Source organism: Leucoraja erinacea, chromosome 14, assembly GCF_028641065.1.
Source record: "Leucoraja erinacea ecotype New England chromosome 14, Leri_hhj_1, whole genome shotgun sequence".
NCBI classification, from domain to species: Eukaryota; Metazoa; Chordata; class Chondrichthyes; order Rajiformes; family Rajidae; genus Leucoraja; species Leucoraja erinaceus.
This window is the reverse complement of record NC_073390.1, coordinates 53,276,144-53,298,150: the sequence shown is the minus strand read 5'-3', so window position 1 is coordinate 53,298,150 and position 22,007 is coordinate 53,276,144. Positions and strand designations below refer to the sequence as shown.

The window sequence follows — 22,007 nt, the reverse complement described above, 5'->3', positions numbered from 1 at the left end:
AATTTAACTGTAAAACTGATTTTAAATGGGTTGCCAAGTGCAGGTTGAGATATGTGAAATATTTAAAATCAAACATCTATTTCACAAAACTAATCATTTTCCTGCAATAAGTTTGAACTAGTATTTTAGAAACTTTGACTCTTTGTGCCTTCATGATGATTTTCTGCATATATGTTCACCACAGAATGGAACAAAATAGCCCATTTTTTAAGACCTGCAACAACTATTTCAGGTCATTTATATGTGCAAGAGGTGGCACCCAATTGTAACAATATTTATATTCAAACATTTCAAATCAAATATTGAAATTGTTTCAATATCAATTTACAGGATATCTGCACAACTATCAAATTACAACATGAGGCCAGAATGGTCTAAAATCACTGTGGCTCAATAAGTGAAATTGGCTTTACAGGTTATGACCAACAGGGCTGGACGGTGTTTAACTATCATGCTGACTCCCTCCTCTCCCACCCCAGGTTCAAATACCCACTGCTGGCATCAAGATATACTCAGGACCATATTCAAAGCCAGCAATTACAAATTAAATATTTATTAAATCACTACCTGCAGTTACAAACCTTGGTCATTACATGAAGTTAATGTCAGTACAAGTTGGCCACAGTGATGGGGTCCCCCCCCCCCAATAGAAAGTGGAATAGGAATTAAATGTTCTGCCATTGACTGTATCCAAACCCAGGAAAGTTTAACTGGATTAATATCAGTTGTGTTCTTTTCTCTGTGCATCTTGATCAGCCGAGCTACTGATTGCTTCCTGATAAACTTGCAAAGCTAATTCAAGATAGCTTCCCTTCTTGGAATCAGTATGGGCAAATACCTGGAAGAGAGGGTTTAATAATATGGGTTTAATATTCCATTTTTCCTTAGCAATAATTAAAGATTGAATTGAGATTTTGCATTAGTTATTTCACAAATAGCCAATCGGGAATAATGCAAATAAACTCAAAGACAATTATTATTACAAATTTATAATTTTTAAAAGATTCATACTACATCATTGGAATTTCAAATCGCTGCTTCTGAATTTTGGAATTGATTGAGTTTACAATATCCTGGTTTCCAATCATTTTCCTGTTATATTGATTTTGAATTGAATTTTAACCTCGGACCGGCCCGCCTGTTTGAGATGTCCACGATTTTGCTTTCTTCTAGGTTATGAGTCTGCAGCTTGTATAATGTGCATTTACATGGACATCTAAATATCGTTAACTGAACCGCTTTGTTCCAAATAAAAGGAAGGAAGCTTGACATTCAACTATTTGTATCAACTGTCTGATTTAAAACAATTACAATGCAGATCAGTTAACTTTACAAAGCTAATGCCCCTGTGCCACTTAGGAAACCTCTGGAGACTTTGCGCCCCACCCAAGGTTTCCGTGCAGTTCCCGGAGGTTTTTGTCAGTCTCCCTACCTGCTTCCACTGCCTGTAACCTCCAGGAACCGCACGGAAACCTTGGGTGGGGTGCAAAGTCTCCAGAGGTTTCCATTCAGGTTTCCTAAGTGGGACAGGGGCATGATACTGACAGCCTGACAACTTTTGCAAGTTTAGTTTTGAGAAACAGCATTGAAAAGGGCCTTTGGGCCCACAGAGTCCACATGAATCATCATTCAGCCTAGTTTTATGTTATCCCACTTTGTCTTCCACTCCCCACACTCTAGTTTAAATAACCTATCAACCTGTACATTTTTGGGATGTGGGAGGAAACCGGAACACCAATGACCAACTGGTCTTATAACATGTACAGACGTACAGTGCAATTCGTGTCAACGGAACCAGGAGTAAACCAATGTGGTCACAGGTACAACATGCAAACTCCACCCGAAGTTGGGGTTGAATGCAGGTCACTGGCACGCAGCAGCTCTACCCGCTGTTCCTCCTTGCTTGCCCTAATGGCACTATAGTATACTTCTCAGATTTGCATTCTTGCAGATGCTTTGAACAAACATTGGAACAAAATTTACCAAAACATTATCTTTCGAGTCGAGTGCCCGGGAAAGAAAAATTAACCTCAGACAGGCCTGCCTGTTTGAGATGTCCACAATGTGATATGCAGATTGCCACTTAAATGCACCAATTCTACAATCAAACTGGATTAATCACAACAAAAAAAAATCAATATTGAGGAATTTATTAAAATAAACTACCTTAATCAGTTCAATACCCTTGGCTTGCTGTACATTTGTTTCATTTGCTGACTGGCACTCTGGGTGCAACGTATGATACAGCTGAACCACACTCACAGCATCATCCATTCTGTAGGAGAAAAACATTGACTTCAATTCTTCACATTAAATCACAACTGAGGACAAATATCTGTAGATTCACACAGAAAAATTAGCATATTGATAATGTTGTTCAAAACACTAATTTGTTAATCGCCTTCACTGCTCACCCTGCCCGCCGATTATTATTTGTCCTACATCACAAACATCAACGGTGATCCATCAGCATTTAAAACACAAAGATGTGAAATTGCAATATGCACTCGAGACAGATTACCCCTTTTAAATTTTGGATAAAATTAAGTCTCAAACAGCTCCTACCTCCATCAAAATTGATTCCACTATCCATCAGGTTTTTTTTTTAAATACTCATTTGTATAGACACTAAAATTCATCATTCTTTTGTTTTCTCTATGTAATTTTATACTGTATATTCTAACTTGATTCCTGATTTATTATCAATGCCTGTGGATGATTTTGTTTTCCAATCATTGTATTAAGAGGCACAGTTGCTTGTCCTGTACAGATTGGCTGTGGACATCACCAAGATGCTTACAAATGTCATTGTTTGAAAGCCCACAAAGTCTCAATGAGTAATTGTGGCCAAAGGCAATGACAAGCATGACTAACTAGCCTACCACAGCTGCAAATTCCACGATCATACATTGTACAACATTTTATAGCCCATTTAGCAAACACGGAAGGCCCAAACTTCATTTGAACTGTTCTCCCACTAGATGCTGCTGTTGCTTTACAATATAAATGTCAACATCACTGTACTGTTTCAGAGTGGATAAATGACGCAGGTGGACGTTAGATCATGTACATGTTGCATATAAAGTTCCATGGAATATCATTTGTGATTCATCAAGACAATACATCTATTCCTGTCTTGATTTATTTTGCAGAGTTTGATTGACGTTACATAAAGCCCTATAAGTATTGGCAAAACAGAAATACTGCAAGACGCACCATACCTAAACACTGTCCCTAGATCTTCCAAAAGACTGTGGCATTGCACAAAATATACAGAATACTTAAGGGTTTGGAAGCTTGAATTGAAATGGGTGTGACACCAAGGTACTCATGCCCATCCTACTAAGCTGGGTTGTAGCTATGATATGCAAAGGGTTGATTTTTGCAAATAATTCAGAATCAAAATGGTTAATGTGAAAAATCATCGGTTTGCGTTGCATCCAACAAACATGGGCATGGTCTAACAAAACAATTATAATTGGGTTTTGTTAGTCCACGTCCATAGATGGGTGGTCAGGGCCACACTCTAGCTGGAGAGATGACGTTTCAGTTGCCTGATAACAACTGGGAAGAAACTGTCTCTGAATCTGGAGGCATGTACCTCTAACTATCTGTACCTGATGGGAGAGGGGGGGTTAGAGGAAGTGACCGGGGTGAGACTGGTACTTGATTATGCTGGTGGCCTTACCGAGGTAGATGGAGTCGATGGAAGGAAGGTTGTTTCAGGTGATGGTCCGGGCCAATGTCAACTATGCTACGTAAATCTCTGTGATTCTGGACGCGGCAACCTGATTGCATTGGTACTTACAGATCTCTTTGAATCATGTCGATTAATAAACCATCAATTCTCATCCCGTTGCTCAGGTACCACACCAAGCCTCCAAAGTGTCTTGTTGAACGGAGAAGGTCATATTTGTTGTGTTTCTCAATATATTCATATGTCTGGTGGTGAACCTGATGGAGGTTGACAAAGTCAATTTGTTTTTCAAAGGAACCATGTTCTTAATTTCCACAATGACTTTTGAAGCAAAACATTTCCAAATGTAAGGGTATTTAAGATGAAACAACATTAAGATAATACCTTGCAAGGCTATCATCTATGGACTAACATTCTTCCTGCTCCCCAGGCTACATAGTAAGTTGGTCAGGTGGGCTAGTCTGGAGTGCTCAGTAATGTAGTCACTGTGTGGGTAAATGCATGTTGCCCCGAGGGTCTTTCATAACATTCTCTTACACAGAAAGAAAGTGCACCTCAGTTAAGCCTCAGCTCATGGTTGTAGGGAGATTACCAAACCATTTCAAACTTCACGAATGTCAACCCGGGAAACAGATTCAATACAGAGACGAGACTTTTACACTCAGACAAGCCCTTTACTACATTTCAGTACTGCTCGCTGTTTCTGATGAAACCACGCTGCATTTACCAATTTGAAATGATTTTGACTTGCATGGTCATTATACATTTTCCGTAGCTATTTCATTGTCTGTTTGCATTCAGTTTGACTGGAGGGATACTCACTCTGATGTAATCAGCAGAATTTGGCTCAAATTGGACCAGACAGAGATCAAGAATGTCTTCAAAACGTTCCTGAGCAAAAACAACCTGTAGAAGACAATAATGCTCATGTTAAAACTAAAATAAAAACAACTTAATTAAATACTGCCATTTTAATGCTCACAGAAAATCACCAGCTTGGAGTGTACATGGGGAGGAACACAGTTTAAAATCAGAAACTCACACTTTTTCCCAGATGCTTTTGGACGCATGTATTTAAACTTTGGCAGTGATCTTTATGATCAGTGACTATCCCTATGAGATTTAGATGGATGTAAATCCTCAAAAATAGGCCCTTTCTCCTTTTAAAAAAAAAGTGATGGATTTGAGTTTGGATCAGTTTTGAGGAAAATACAGCACATTTTGCATCAATTTTGCATGCTGGAAAATCTCTGCTTTGGGTCCCATTTTAATAACTTCCACAAACTTTCACTTACTATGCGTTACTTGGAGCTTTCCAAAGAGATACTGGGAAAAGTTAATAGGATGTGACTATGTGGGGATGGATCTGAAGAAGATTCTCAGCCTGAAACGTCAACTATTCCTTTTCTCCAGAGATGTTCTCAGACCAGCTGAGTTACTCCAACATTTTGTATTATTTTCCTGGCTCTGCAGAGGCACCGAGAGCTAGAGATGTCATCTAGGGGAAGACAAGAGGGCTGCCGATGATTTTCTGGGCAGTTTTGATCACTCTCTGCAGGGCTCTCCTGTCTGCTGTTGAGCAGTCGGCAAACCGCCCCGTGATACAATATGCCAGCACACTCTCTAGTGGAGCGGTAGAAGGTCACTAGTAACTTCTCCTCTAGACTGTTCTAGACTTATCCTCTCATTAGACACCAACAAAGAAAGTACAGGGCTGTAATTTACAAAAGGAAGCCACATTGAACATAGCTTCTCATACAAACATAAAAAATAGGTGCAGGAGTAGGCCATTCGGCCCTTCGAGCCTGCACCGTCATTCAATATGATCACGGCTGATCATCCAACTCAGTATCCCGTACCTGCCTTCTCTCCATACCCCTGATCCCTTTAGCCACAAGGGCCACATCTAACTCCCTCTTAAATATAGCCAATGAACTGGCCTCAACTACCCTCTGTGGCAGAGAGTTCCAGAGATTCACCACTCTCTGGGTGAAAAATGTTTTTCTCATCTCGGTCCTAAACGATTTCCCCCTCTATCCTTAAACTGTGACCCCTTGTCCTGGACTTCCCCAACATCGGGAACAATCTTCCTGCATCTAGCCTGTCCAACCCCTTAAGAATTTAGTAAGTTTCTATATTCTCATGCCCTGCCTGGGTACATGCTGGCTTGCTGTAAATATTGGTATTGTGAGAAGTACCCACAGCTGCTTTGTTAAGGATCTTTTCATTCTGACAGATTCTTGGAAAGAGATTCTCTGCGATATTGAAAACAGCGAGTCAGCTGCTTTTCATTACATAACTAATATTGGCACCATTGTCAATCCCTGGAAAACTCAGGAAAAATACAGAGAATAAATTTGCCAGAAAAAAAAATGTAGCAAAATGCAAAGCAACGCCTTTTCTAGATATTATTTGCAGCGAAATAGCTCCCGGCACTTTGGAAATATGATTTGTTGCGGTATATTAAGAGACTCCTGAAAGAGACCAGACTGCCTTTTGGAGTGAAGGGAAGCAGGGCAGCTTGCAGCAGGTATTAGGGGCATTTTGAAAGAAGATTTTCCCAATTGATTTCAGGACATTACAACGTCTGCTTTTCTTGAGAGTTAAACGAGGGAAGAAATATGGGTTATATAGTCCAAGACGTATGAAACGGCAAGCAAGAAACGATGTAACAATGGAGCTCTTCAAACAGAGAACAGTATGTAGTGGCCAGTACAGTCCAGCACAGGAACAGGCCCTTCAGCCCACAATGTCTGATACTAAAAGCAAATCTTATCTGCCCACACACAATCCATATTACTCCATTCCTCGCGTATCCATATCACAGAGTCACAGTGTGGAAGCAGGCCCTGCAGTACATGTACAGCACTGATGCAACACACCAGGGCAGAGCTTTGAACAGTTATGTGGTGCTCACCCTGAGCAAAAAGATATTGTTCAAATGTGTTCGGCAGCTAGGTGGCTGAAAGGATAAATGGTGTAGGTAGGAAAAGGCCAAAACAAATCAGGGCCAGCAACAGATGACCAAGGATGGTTGGCCCATTATAAATGGTGTATTGTTTTAGACAGATTTGATTCCATCTTCAGGTCTAGTGGTTGGACATTTGACTACGTAATCAAATAATCCCAATATGGGAGTTGATAACCACACAGCGGTTCTATGTAGTCAAATTACCAGTCTCCACGTAATTTGGGAGAACAAGGCATGCCAGTCATTCACATCTAGATAAGCAGCAGCCTGTGGCCTGAAAGTCTTTGTTTCTACCACAGTAAATCAGATACAGGACCAACCAGAGCTCCTGGAGAAAACCCATATGGTCACAGGGTGAACGTACAAACTCCATACAGACAGCACCCATAGTCAGGATCGAACCCGGGTCTCTGGCACCGCTGCACCACCATGATGCCCTTATATCTAATGGTCTGCAGTGAAAAGTTACTAGTTTAAACCATTTATTCCCCTTATTACACAGTATTTAAGATAATATAATTTACCGTTCAAGGGAAAGTAGGAGAAAGGGAAACAGAGATCCAATTCCTAAAGTTCGTATGTAAATTCTTGGTCGACCCAAATGGCTGCAATGTCCAAAACATAAGCAAATGTGCTTTGCCTAAAACATTTCAGCAGTCATGACCCCAAACAAATGTGAGCAAAAGTAGTGGGTGTGCTTGCAAACTGATTTTTATTCCATGTAGTCAATAGATTAACAGCAAAGAAAGAAAGTGCAGTTTGGCTCCTGTTAGTTTAGTTTAGTTTAGAGATAGAGTGTGGGAAACAGGCCCCAAGCCCACCGAGTCTGTGCCAACCACACTCGTTCTATCCTACACACTATCCTACACACTGGGGACAATTTACACAAGCCAATTAACTTACAAACCTCCACATCTTTGGAATGTGGGAGAAAGCGTAGCACCCGGAAAAAACCCTCATGGTCACAGGGAGAACGTGCAAACTCCGCACAGACAGCACTCAATGTCAGGATCGAATTTTGGCTCAGCGCCAGTGCTGAAGATATTGATCAGAGCAGTGTTAACATATAGAGAGGGAGGTGGGGAAATGCTTTACCAAAAGATTTTCATTCTGGAAAATGGGCGGTGGAATAATCGTTCGACCCTCGCGGGGAAAGTACACCTGGATCATCCGATCCCGCTCGTCCCAGGTTGCTTTGCGCAGAACTCCATCAGGCTCCCTCACCACAATAAATCGCTCCTTGGAGAAAAATAAACAAGTGGAACGTTATTTTTTTAACTAAAATAGACACAAAGTGCTGGAGTAACTCAGCGAGGCAGGCAGCATCTCCGGAGAGAAGGAACGGATGACTTTTCGGGTCGAGACCCTTCTTCAGATTGAGGAAGGATCTCAACCCGAAACACCACCCATTCCTTCTCTCCAGAGATGCTGCCTGTCTCGCTGAGTTACTCCAGCATTTTGTGTCTATCTTCGATTTAAACTAGCATCTGCAGTTCCTTCCTAAGCATTATTTTAACTAAACCAGACACCAATGTGAAAAACCACCGCATCAACAACGCATGGCACTCCCTCCCAGTATTTTTACTTTCTGCTTTTCAGGCAAGTATTCATAGCGCAGAGACATTACACAAATACAAAGTCAGGTCTTTTGCACATGATCAAGAATATTAAATTAATAGCCAAATCTCCTGATAGTGACAAAATATATTAAATGTATCTATGGAAAATATAAAAAATTGTCAAAAGAATATATTGCATTGCAAGGTTCAGGGGTTGTGGGGTTAAATGCACAATTCCTGCTCATTTAGTTTAGTTTAGTTTAGTTTATTATTGCCACGTTTGCAATAGACAATAGGTGCAGGAGGAGGCCATTTGGCCCTTCGAGCCAGCACCGCCATTCAATGTGATCATGGCTGATCATCCCCAATCAGTACCCAGTTCCTGCCTTCTCCTCATATCCCCTGACTCCGCTATTTTTAAGAGCCCTATCTAGCTCTCTCTTGAAAGCATCCAGAGAACCGGCCTCCACCGCCCTCTGAGGCAGAGAATTCCACAGACGAGTGTGCAGTGCAAAGCTTTTTTGTTGCGTGCTATCCACCCAGTAAAGTCCAATTACATTGTCCGAGGGTCTTCAATAAGGTAGAGATGGTAGCTCAGGACCGCTCTCTAGTTGGTGATAGGATGGTTCAGTTGCTTGATAACAACAGGGAAGAAACTGTCCCTGAATCTGGATGTTTAGTTTGGTATAGAAATACAACATGGAAACAGGCCCTCTGGCCTGTCGAGTCCATGCCAGGTATTCGCATCAGTTCTATGTTATCCCGCCCTCTCATCCAGACCCTACACATTCAGGGTAATTCACAGAGGTTGCTCAACCTACAAAACCGCACGTAACCTACAAACTACATTTAATTTACAAAAACTATGGAAAACAATTACGGACTATGAAGGATGAAATTCCCATCCTACGCAGCCAATGAGTTAGATTGGCCTATTGATTCCACAGATCTGAGAATAACAGGCCAAATAAGCTACCTTACATAAGCAGGAAAAATGTTCCCAATGTTGGGCCAGACCAGAACCAGGGGCCGCAGTCTTAGAATAAAGGGGAGGTCATTTAAGACTGAGGTGAGGAAAAACTTTTCCACCCAGAGAGTTGTGAATTAGTGAAATACTCTGCCACAGAGGGCAGTGGAGGCCAAGTCACTGGATGGATTTAAGAGAGAGTTAGATAGAGCTGTAGGGGCGAGTGGAGTCAAGGGATATGGGGAGAAGGCAGGCACGGGTTATTGATAGGGGACGATCAGCCACGACCATAATGAATGGCGGTGCTGGCTCGAAGGGCCGAATGGCCTCCTCCTGCACCCATTTGCTATGTTTCTATTACATCCCACTTCTTAAACCGCAGATTGACATGAAATTCCAATGTTTCAACATGCTCCTGTAATAAGCATCATCTAATATTATTTATTAAATGTTGATAGAACATCCTGGTCCCAGTGGTTTCCCATTACTTCAAGTCAAGTCAAGTTTATTTGTCACATACACATACGAGATGTGCAGTGAAATGAAAGTGGCAATGCTCGCGGACTTTGGTGCAAAAGACAAACAACAAAACAACCAAACAAATTATAAACACAATCATAACACACATATTCTTTTACATAATAATCTTCAAATAATCTTACATAATAACACTTCAACAATCATTAACAATTTATTTGACTTGATGATTGTTTTCAATGTGAAAAGATGTAACTGTAGGAACGTCATAGCCCTTGCAGGCCTGAGGATTGTGCTTACTCTGTGTGGCTTGTCGTATGTTATATCTGTGAAGACGTATTTAGCCGTTTCCAAACCAGCAAGAATTTTGTCCTCTGCGAGGACGTCGCAAATTGTTTCCCTTTCGTCCAGGACAGGTGGCATCCGGAGATGCTCTTTTGCGACTTCCATTGCTTCATGCCGAGCCTGGAGAAAGTACATCGCAATTACCTCAGTCATGTTGCCCCAACTACAGGTCACCACCTCACCAAATCTGTGCCATCGTACACACCACTGGGGAATGGGGCTTACATGCTATTCTACCCCTCCGATGTCTCTCACACATGCGCATGTAAGGCAGCACAGTGATAGAAACATAGAAACATAGAAAATAGGTGCAGGAGTAGGCCATTCGGCCCTTCGAGCCTGCACCATTCGCCATTCAATATGATCATGGCTGATCATCCAACTCAGTATCCCGTACCTGCCTTCTCTCCATACCCTCTGATCCCCTTAGCCACAAGGGCCACATCTAACTCCCTCTTAAATATAGCCAATGAACTGGCCTCAACTACCCTCTGTGGCAGCAGAGAGTTCCAGAGATTCACCACTCTCTGTGTGAAAAAAGTTCTTCTCATCTCGGTTTTAAAGGATTTCCCCCTTATCCTTAAGCTGTGACTCCTGTGATAGCTGTGATAGAGCTACTGGCTCAGTGCCAGCAACCCTGGCTCGATCTTGTCCTCGAGTGATGTCTATGTGGAGTTTGAGCGTTCTCCCTGTGACTGTATGGGTTTCCCCCGGGTGCCTGGGTTTCCCCCCACATCCCAAAGACGTGCAGGTTTCAAGGTTACTTGGCCTGCAAGTTGCCCCTGGAATGTGGGGATTGGATGAGAAATTGCGACACCATAGTGTGAGCAGGTGATCGAAGGTCTGCATGGACTCGGTGGGCCGAAGGGCCTGTTTCCACGCAGCGTCTCTAAACATAAAAAACTTAAACAATACGTGCTTCTCCCTGCCTGCAGATGTGATGAAGGACGGGTCCATTGGGGACTTCTGAAGGGAAGTGGATATAAACATGTGGTGAAGAGAAATGTACAAAACTTCCGAGAAGGGGAGAGTGGGGGAAATAGCGAGTTGGTCCAAACAGCCTCCTCATGAGGATTCAGCTCATCTATCGCAAGTTCCCAAAACGTCGCCTATCATGTTTTTCCAGAGATGTTGCCTGACCTGCTGAGTTACATCAGCACTTTATGACAAGACCTGTCATATTTGCCACAGAGGGCGGAGTGTGTATGGAACGAGCTTGCCAGAGGAAGTTACTATAACAACATTGAAAAGACATTTGGACAGGTACGTGGATAACATAGATAGGGAAAGTTTCAGAGGGATATGCAGACAAATGCAGGCAAGTGTAACTAGCATAGATGGGGCATCTTGGTCGGCATGAGCAACTTGCTTCCCTGCTGTATGATTGACTTTAAAATATTTCTTCCATTCCATCTTGCATTATATTAATATGCAAGAAAAATGTCAATCTCACTTTCTCCTCACTGATATTCTTGTTAGAACAAGGTGAATGTTTATTTGGTAATACCTTGAAGAATTATAGGGGTGGCAGAGTGGTAGAGTCGCTGCCGCCAGCGCCAGAGACCCGTGTTCGATCCTGACTACGGTGCTGTGTGCTGTCTGTATAGAGTTTGAACGTTGTGCGTTTTCTCTGGGTGTTCTGGTTTCCTTCACGGGTGATTATTGTATGGAGTTTGTACATTCTCTCTGTGACCTGCGTGGAATTCTCTGCCACAGAAGATAGTGGAGGCCAATTCACTGGATGTTTTCAAGAGAGAGTTGGATATAGCTGATAAAGCTAACAGAATCAAGGGATATGGGGAGGAACAGGGTACTGGTTTTAGATGATCAGCTATGATCATATTACTAAAACTCTCATCTAGTTTGTTATTCCGTCTGTCTGTGAGTGAGTATGATCCTGAAATTACGCCAAAAAAGGTACACGACGGCACTACAATTTTTGGCCCACCTTACTCACCATTGTCCTGTGGTGTGGTGTATCCATGTTTCATTCAGATTGATGGTATATTTTACAAGTTATTCACATTATAAACTTTGCAAAACCCACCATTGACAAAAGTGTTTTATCTGCACCCGCAGTTGGCAGCGTATCATGTCACAATGGGATTTCATTTACATGAAATTTGACTATTATCTAAATGGTGGCCGACTAGGAAGGGGAGATGCAGCGAGACCTGGGTGTCATGGTACACCAGTCATTGAAGGTAGGCATGCAGGTGCAGCAGGCAGTGAAGAAAGCAAATGGTATGTTAGCTTTCATAGCAAAAGGATTTGAGTATAGGAGCAGGGAGGTTCTACTGCAGTTGTACAGGGTCTTGGTGAGACCACACATGGAGTATTGCGTACAGTTTTGGTCTCCAAATCTGAGGAAGGGCATTATTGCCATAGAGGGAGTGCAGAGAAGGTTCACCAGACTGATTCCTGGGATGGCAGGACTGTCTTATGAAGAAAGACTGGATAGACTTGGTTTATACTCTCTCGAATTTAGGAGATTGAGAGGGGATCTTATAGAAACTTACAAAATTCTTAAGGGGTTGGACAGGCTAGATGCAGGAAGATTGTTCCCGATGTTGGGGAAGTCCAGGACAAGGGGTCACAGCTTAAGGATAGGGGGGGAATCCTTTAAAACCGAGATGAGAAGCACTTTTTTCACACAGAGAGTGGTGAATCTCTGGAACTCTCTGCCGCAGAGGGTAGTCGAGGCTAGTTCATTGGCTATATTTAAGAGGGAGTTAGATGTGGCCCTTGTGGCTAAGGGGATCAGAGGGTATGGAGAGAAGGCAGGTACGGGATACTGAGTTGGATGATCAGCCATGATCATATTGAATGGCGGTGCAGGCTCGAAGGGCCGAATGGCCTACTCCTGCACCTAATTTCTATGTTTCTATGTCAGCTGTGTTCCACCCCCACAATGACATCTCAATGGGATCTCATTACATTAAAAATCCCTCAGTTTTCAAAAACACAGCAGCGTTACACGATGACAGCACAATGTGATCTAATTTACATACAAATAACACAGCAGCTTCCACTTCACAATGACGTCAAGGGGGCTAGAGAGGGGAGAGGAGTTATGGAGGGAGGGAGGTAGTGACTGAGGGTAGGGGAAAGGAGAAGGAGGGAGAGTTGAGTGGGGGAGGGGAGAGGGGAAAGAAGAGGGAGGGTGAAGAGGGGGAGAGTGCTGGGGGATGAGGGAAATGAGCCGTGCCTGCGCAGTTGGGGGCCATCTATGAGTGGTGGAATATTGTGTTGACGGAACGTGTTGTGTTGGGGACATATTTTAATCTTTACAAAACCCCACTCCGACAAAATTCACTTGCATGCACTGACAGGTTGCAGCTTATGACGTCACCATCGGATCCCGAATCCCATTTACATTAAAGATTGCTTTAAAAAATATATATCGGTCTGCCAATCACAATGTTATTAAAGATTTGCAGGACTTCCCAGTGCAAAGAGCATTTGTTTGTCTCTGTGCTGTACTGACAATGACAAGGGAGGGAGTGGAATCGGGAGGGGATGTCACAATGTTAATAGGAGAGGATCCCAGTGCAAAGAGATTGTTACATTAAACAGAGGAGGGAGGGGGAGAGGAGGAGGGAGCTAGGGAGGATTGTTGTTTAATGTTATTTAAACAGATGGAGGGGGCGGAGGAGGGGGCTAGGGAGGGGAGAGGGGTTGTGGAGGGAGGGAGCGAATGACTGAAGGTAGGGGAAAGGAGAGGGAGGGAGAAGTGGAGGGAGTGGGGGAAGGGAGGAGGAGCGGGGAAAGGAGAGGGAGGGTGAAGAGGAGGGCGAGGGAGTGCTGAGGATGAGGGGAAATGAGCCGCGCCTGCGCAGTTGGGGGCTATGGGTGAGTGGTGGAATATTGCGTTGGAACAGGTTGCGATGGGGGAAGGGGTGAGTGGTGGAATATTGCGTCGGGGGAACAGGGCCCAACGGGTCCCACTTGGTCTCGTCTCTAACCTAAACTAAACAAAGCAACATTGACTGCCAAGAGTAAACATACCCCATCAAGCTGCTCATCAGTGAATAGTTTGTATTGAGGCGGATTCAGTTGCTGCTTCATTGGTTTGAAGATCTTTTCCAGATTCAAGCCGGTTATTCTGCCAAGGATATTCTGGACCTCTTTATCCATGAACTGAGGTTTACTGATACCTGCGGCTTTCACCTCTGTGAAACCAAGTGAGGGAAGAGAAGTTAAAATACACTTTACTTCAGTATAAAACTGCAACTATAAAACTAAAATTGCCCCAAACGTAGGGAGTGGATGGGAAAGTGGAATAACACAGAATGAGCTGAGAACGTTGGGCAATTGTTGGTCTGCATGGACTCGGTGTGCTGAAAGGCCCTTGTCCATGCTATATCTCCACACTAGACTTACACAAAAACACAATTTGTTTCAAATTCATAGCTACCTGGGTTTCTATCAATAGTTCTTTGGGATGAATTTAGCATCTCTGCCACCATTTCCAACTCAGTCCAAAGACGCTCTCCCCACCAATGGCAAAATCTTTTTCATGCGTTTGATCAAACAACTTCCTGTTGCATGACAAAATGTGGAGGAAGGAACTGCAGATGCTGGTTTAAATCGAAGATAGACACAAAATGCTGGAGTAACTCAGCGGGACAGGCAGCATCTCTGGAGAGAAGGAGTGGGTGACGTTTCGGGTCGAGCCACTTCTTCAGACTACATCAGTCAAGACTACATCCATTCCTTCTCTCCAGAGATGCTGCCTACAAAAAGTAGTAAACACTGCCCAGTCCATCATCGGCTCTGATCTTCCTTCCATCGAGGGGATTTATTGCAGTCGCTGCCTCAAAAAGGCTGGCAGTATTATCAAAGACCCACACCATCCTGGCCACACACTCATCTCCCTGCTACCTTCAGGTAGAAGGTGCAGGAGCCTGAAGACTGCAACAACCAGGTTCAGGAATAGCTACTTCCCCACAGCCATCAGGCTATTAAACCTGGCTCGGACAAAACTCAGATTATTAATAACCAATTATTTGTTATTTGCACTTTATCAGTTTATTTATTCATGTGTGTATATCTTGATATTACGGTATATGGACACACTGATCTGTTTTGTAGTCAATGCCTACTATGTTCTGTGTGCTGAAGCAAAGCAAGAATATCATTGCCCTATTTGGGATACATGACAATAAACTCTCTTGAACTTGAACTGTCCCGCTGAGTTCCTCCAGCATTGTGTCTATCCTGTTGCATGACAGATACATCCCAACATATGACAAATCACTATAGCAACAGGCTTAATCAAACTGTTTACCACATTAAACATCACCTTCCCAGTGTTTTCTTTAAAACTATGTTAGCTGCACATGTCACTATACTTTATTTAACTATCTAGAGTATAATATTACTCTTTTAAATTGCTTACCAAATGCTTGCCGTTGGCTGCAATATATCACAGTACCACCACACCAACATGGCTACTAAGGAAGTAAAAGAGCACTTGGGTATTTTGCAGAGTGTAACTAATCCTCCTAGTTTCTTCCCACACAAGCCTCTTATCGAACTTAATGGAATATTTCACCACTGCCATTAAAGACATCACCTACACCAGCACTAAAGATAATTTATGGGGTTAGGAGGGAGAGATAGATCAGCCATGATTGAATGGCAGAGTAGACGATGGGCCGAATGGCCCAATTTTACTCCGAGTCCTTATGACCGTTTCATGTACAATACCCACAACAAGAGTCCATTTTTCTTCCCCCCTTTTTCTCTGAATACAATACGCACCCCATTCAACCGTAGCTTTGGAATTAGTGTATGTGCCGCACAACAATCTCCAAGTTTAACGACTTGGAACAGCACGGTGGCGCAGCGGTAGAGTCGCTGCCTTCGAGCGCCAGAGACCCGGGTTCGATCCTGACTGCGGATGCTGTCTGTACGGAGTTTGTGCGTTCTCCCCACGACTGCATGTGTTTTCCCCCATGTGCCCCAGTTTCATCCCCACCCTCCAAAGCCGTGCAGGTTTCTAGGTTAATTGGCTTTGGTAAAAATTGTAAATCGCCCCTAGTGTGTAGGATAGTGCTAGTGAAGGGGATCTCGGTGTTCTGCGCTGTATCTCAAAACTAAACTAAATAGACACAAAAAGCTGGAGTAACTCAGCAGGGCAGGCAGCATCTATGGAGGGGAGTGGTTGACGTTTCGAGTTGAGGCCCTTCTTGATTTGGATCAGCAACGACAACAGAAACAGATGCAAAGTGACATTATCCCCATGAGATACAATTCTCTTACTTGAACTTTATTTTCCTTCATCACTACTGGGAATAAATCTTTGGAATTTGAACCCAGGTTGAGACTAAGATTGTACAGAAACACTGGTGATTTTGGGCAGCACAAAAAAAAAAGGCTCAACGTTGCTTTCTAAAGGCAACTAATCATGGACTATATATTCAATTATACCAACGCTGTTTAAATCCTGGTCATTGATCTGGTTTCAAGGGAAGAGAGTGGATCGGGGAAGGTTCACTTTGAATGCTCCATCAAAGGTCAACACTGACAGGACAGCTTAAACAGTAGACACAAACAGCTGCAGTAACTCAGCGACTCATAGAAACATAGAAAATAGGTGCAGGAGGAGGCCATTCGGCCCTTCGAACCAGCACCGCCATTCATTGTGATCATGGCTGATCGTCCCCTATCAATAACCCGTGCCTACCTTCTCCCCATATCCCTTGACTCCACTAGCCCCTAGAGCTCTATCTAACTCTCTCTTAAATCCATCCCGTGACTTGGCCTCCACTGCCCTAAGCTTTTCCCACTGAGAGTAGGGAAGATTCAAACAAGGGGACATGACTTGAGAATTAAGGGACAGAAGTTTAGGGGTAACATGAGGGGGAACTTCTTTACTCAGAGAGTGGTGGCTGTGTGGAATGAGCTTCCAGGGAAGGTGGTGGAGGCAGGTTCGTTTTTATCATTTAAAAATAAATTGGATAGTTATATGGACGGGAAAGGAATGGAGGGTTATGGTCTGAGCACAGGTATATGGGACTAGGAGAGAATACGTGTTCGGCACGGACTAGCAGGGTCGAGAGGGCCTGTTTTCCGTGCTATAATTGTTATATGGTTATATGGTTATATGCCCTCTGTGGCAGGAAATAAATTCAACTGTGAATTTTTTTCTCACAATTCTTAAATGACCTGACTGTGAAAATGTTTTTTCACCTCAGTCTTAACATGATCTAGCTTGTCCCCTTTTTTAATTTTATATGTTTCTAAGACCCCCCTCATCCCCTGGTTCTGGACTACTGCCTAACATTTCAATCTTTTCATTCAGTCCCGCCATCCCAGCTTGTGAACAGTACTTTGTTACATTTTCTCTGAAGTTTCTTTAAGATATTTCCTCACGCTCCGGTTAAAACCACAGTCCAGTGAATTTCAGGTTTCCCTGTCTTTTCAATCTTCTACCTGCATATGACAGTTCTGGTTCCATTTCCAGTTCAGGGATCAATCTCGTGAACCTACAGGTCCGACAGTTGATCCTCTGAAGAAAAGTAAATTCATTGATGTTTCCACACGCATCGTCTATATCTCTCGTTCCCCTTTCCCTGTGACTCTCAGTCTGACTAAGGGTCTCGGTCTTGTTTGGTTGTTTTGTTGTTTGTCTTTTGCACAAAAGTCCGCGAGCATTGCCACTTTCATTTCACTGCACATCTCGTATGTGTATGTGACAAATAAACTTGACTTGACTTGACCCAAAACGTCAGCTATTCCTTTTCTCCAGAGCTGCTGTCTGACCCGCTGAGTTACCCCAGCTTTTTTGTGTCTATCTTCGGTTTAGACCAGCATCTGTAGTTCCTTCCTACATAGCTTAAACATTTATCTCCCTGTTGCAAATACGTTTTGTAGAGATTGGAATCGATATTTATAATCTATATCTCAGCAATGTGAAACTCAACGTGCATCAGTCATCATGATCTAGATATCTTGGAAGGCCAAACCAAAAGCATGTTCACGGAGACACAAGAAATGTATGGAAGTATCACCACTTATTTACGGATCAAATGTTCTTATCATGACCACCCATTTACGGATCAAATGCTTCAAAGCTTTTCTGAAATGTTGCCAGTTTTAATCAAAATCTTTTCAGATAGAACACAATAGCATCCAGTTATTTGTTGCAATCACAACTGACGGCAACCCCTTGATTTGTGTTATCTCATATGCACCTGGAAATGGCCCATAACTTTCTGAAGCATAACAGCTGGGGCTAAATACCAAGACATCGCTATATAAAGATATATCAGTCAGTAGAGTCCAACTCTGCCCAAGTCAGTTATCAAGATTACAAAGTTAAAAGGAATGTCAGTGCAACTTTGTTTAAAGAATTCCATAAGGAAAGAACTAAGTATGGTTTAAATGGACTTATCAACGTAGATTTACAACTAGTGAGCATGTAATCTGCAATGTTATGGACATACACTAGACCCCACAATGTTCATAGTTCACATATTATGAGCAAAATTCGGCCCATCAAGTCTACTCCGCTATTCAATCATGGCTGATCTATCTTTCCCTCTCAACCCCATTCTCCAGCCATCTCCCCATAACCCCTGACACCCGTACTAATCATGAAACTGTCAATCCCCACCTTAAAAATAACCATCCACTTGTGCTCTTCTGTAGGGGGGGGTGTGATGACTGTGAATCTGTCCTAATCAGTCTGCAGCATTATAAGAATGCACCATCTGTATCAGAGCCCACAGCACAGTAAATACCATCCTAGATGCTAATCATCGGGTTGCATTTATAACGGCTTTAATATTAAGAACATTTCCTAAGTGTAAAATGGACACTAAACTTGGAGGGGAGAGATTGGAGAATGCAAATAAAAATGTCCACAAAAAAAAAATAGGAATAGCACTGATGTTGGTTGTTCCAAGAGTTTCCACCAGTTTCTGTTTTCTGTACAAACTTCATTCATTAAACAGAATGTCTCATCACCACAACTTTCATCAGGCACCTTGGCTGGTGATGAGGAAGTCTACTCTCTGATTGCTGGTGAAATCAGTGTTCAACATGTACTGTGTATATTCTGTTGTGCTGCCACAAGTAAAAATGTCATTGTTCATATGACAATAAAACACTCTCGACTCTTGGTCAGGTCTTGCATGCTCCGTTGCAATAAGGGCTTGCCAGAGTGGTACGGTGGCACAGCATTAGATTTGCTGCCTTACAGCACCAGAGACCTGGGTTCGATCCTGACTATGGGTGCTACCTGTACGGAGTCTGTACGTTCTCCCCTTGTACCTGCGTAGATTTCCCCTGGCAGCTCCGGTTTCCTGCTACACCCATAAGATGTACAGGTTTGTAGGTTAATTGGCTTGGTAAAAAATATAACGTCCCTAGTGCATGTAGATTAGTGTTAATGTGCAGGGATTGCTGGTCGGCACGGTCTCAGTGGGCCGAATGGCCTATTTCCGTGTTGGTGCTGTGAGGCAGCAACTCTACCAACTCTGTGGTCTTCCAAAGCATGTGTGTTACAAGCTAATGAATTTGAGTTCAGAATGATATGCTAAAATCTTATCCATACTCCCAAGCCTTTCCTGACGTCCACTGAGCGAGGGCTATATGTATATATATATGTAGTTTGTTTGTTTATACTATTCTTATAACAAATGTAAAGCACTTTGGGCAACGAGGGTTGTTTTTTTAAATGTGCTATATAAATAAATGTGACTTGATGACTGAAGCTGGGTGCAGTCATTGCAAAGGCTTATTTGAGGACCACAGGCCACAATGTAAAGGACCACTGTTATAACACACTGTATGATTGGAATCTGTTAAAACTAATTGCTAAAAAATGATAATAAATGATGTGATAATGGTAAGTAATTGTACTAACCTGACCTTTGATGTGATATTGACTTAAACATACAGAAAAAATCTCAACTTTAAATAAACTGCACTAAATATATACATTGCCTCTTTAACGAATAGAGTACATTTCGAATAAGGAAATGTTGGTTTGGCCAGGAACACCTAGTCCTGTAAAATGTCTTCTTAGTCCCAGCTGCCAGACAAATCTTCAATGGTCTTTGTGTCCCAGTCTTTAGTATAGTCTTTGTGTCTCAGTCTTTAATATAGTCTTTGTGTCTCAGTCTTTAATATAGTCTTTGTGTCTCAGTCTTTAGTATAGTCTTTGTGTCTCAGTCTTTAATATAGTCTTTGTGTCTCAGTCTTTAATATAGTCTTTGTGTCTCAGTCTTTAGTATAGTCTTTGTGTCTCAGTCTTTAATATAGTCTTTGTGTCTCAGTCTTTAATATAGTCTTTGTGTCTCAGTCTTTAGTATAGTCTTTGTGTCTCAGTCTTTAGTATAGTCTTTGTGTCTCAGTCTTTCCCGTTGTAATTCTGATGGGGGACAGGCATCACCAGTCAACAATAGGCTCGGATGGCCTCCGCGAGTAAATAGACACACCTTGTCTCAATTTACACCTTGAATGCAATTTGCTGCGCCCTTTTCCTAATTAAAAAGCAGCAATTAGCATTTTAAATAGGCTTGAGACCAAAGATCTAGGATCTTTGCTTGAGTATGGCGTTGTGCAGTTGGCGAGAAGGACATGAAACCCTCCCAGCATGTATTTCCGTGTAAGTTTCCCACGCTAGGCAGCGCAGGGCTGCTCCAGTCAGTGAGGGGTTCCCCACTAACACTCACCGCGTTCCCCGGGACTCCGGCTGCACGCGTCCCGGACACACAGTCGCTCCACCAGTGCAACGAGCCGGGCTCTCTCAACCACTCTCCTCGTTATACTGAGCGCTGCCATGTTCACCTCTACTGCTGCTGCTGCTGCTTCTGCTGCTGCTGCTAGACACGGACCTTCCGCTTTGAGAAAGAAACGCTGCAACTCAGCACTCTGGGAGATGGAGTTTGCGTTGTTACAGATCTCAATGCAATGCCTGTGTTGCATTTGCACCAAAGATTTGCTCCTCTAGTATCTTTGACTTGCAGGGGGGGCGCGACTACTTCAAGTTCAAGTGAGTTTATTGTCATGTGTCAATGAAATTCTTGCTTTGCTTAAGCACATAGTAGGCACTCACTACAAAACAGATCAGTGTGTCCATATACCATAATATAAATATATACACACATGAATAAATACCCACTTTGAAGCAGGTACACAAAAATACAGCTATGTGATGGATGTTTATGTAAAATGTAATTATGTTGTGTCTGGGGTCTATTTGTGTGTAATGTATGGCTGCAGAAACGGCATTTCGTTTGGACCTCCAGGGGTCCAAATGACAATTAAATTGACTCTTGACTCTCTTGAAAATCAAAGATTCTAGAGGAGCTCCTCTATAGGTCCATAGATTCTATTATGTAAAAGAATATGTGTGTTATGATTGTGTTTATAATTTGTTTGGTTGTTTTGTTGTTTGTCTTTTGCACAAAAGTCAGCGAGGATTGCCACTTTCATTTCACTGCACATCTCGTATGTGTATGTGACAAATAAACTTGACTTGACTTGATAATCTTTGACAAAAATGCTGGAGAAACTCAGCGGGTGCAGCAGCATCTATGGAACGAAGGAAATAGGCAACGTTTCGTCCCGAAACGTTGCCTATTTCCTTCGCTCCATAGATGCTGCTGCACCCGCTGAGTTTCTCCAGCATTTTTGTCTACCTTCGATTTTCCAGCATCTGCAATTCCTTCTTAAATACCTACTTTGAAGAAGTTCTCCCTCTCAACGACGGGAGTCCTTCACTTTACCTGTTCTGTAATATATACCATAATATAAATATATACACACACATGAATAAATAAACTACTTTGAAGAAGGTACACAAAAATCAAAGATTCTAGAGGAGCTCCTCTATAGGGTGATTTCACGAAAGGTCACTGGAGCGTAGATCCGCACCCACGTGACCGAAAATCTCAAGTGGAGGACATGCTAGACATCCGGTACATGTTAGTGGATGGGAAAACACGCACTTTCCCACCCGTTAAAAACATAGAA

General features: G+C 42.7%; 1 protein-coding gene across 1 annotated transcript; it reads right to left on the bottom strand.

Annotated features, from left to right (window-relative positions):
* Positions 1-259: 259 nt before the first annotated feature.
* On the bottom strand, positions 260-20,970 carry mrps22 (mitochondrial ribosomal protein S22). Its single transcript, XM_055646425.1, has 8 exons — positions 20,705-20,970; positions 14,025-14,188; positions 9,972-10,136; positions 7,764-7,907; positions 4,520-4,603; positions 3,809-3,954; positions 2,167-2,275; positions 260-838 (listed from the first exon to the last, which is right to left on the bottom strand). Exons 1-8 carry the CDS (start codon positions 20,955-20,957, stop codon positions 722-724), a joined length of 1,182 nt encoding a protein of 393 aa, XP_055502400.1. The 5' UTR covers positions 20,958-20,970; the 3' UTR covers positions 260-721.
* Between the last annotated feature and the right edge of the window lie 1,037 nt (positions 20,971-22,007).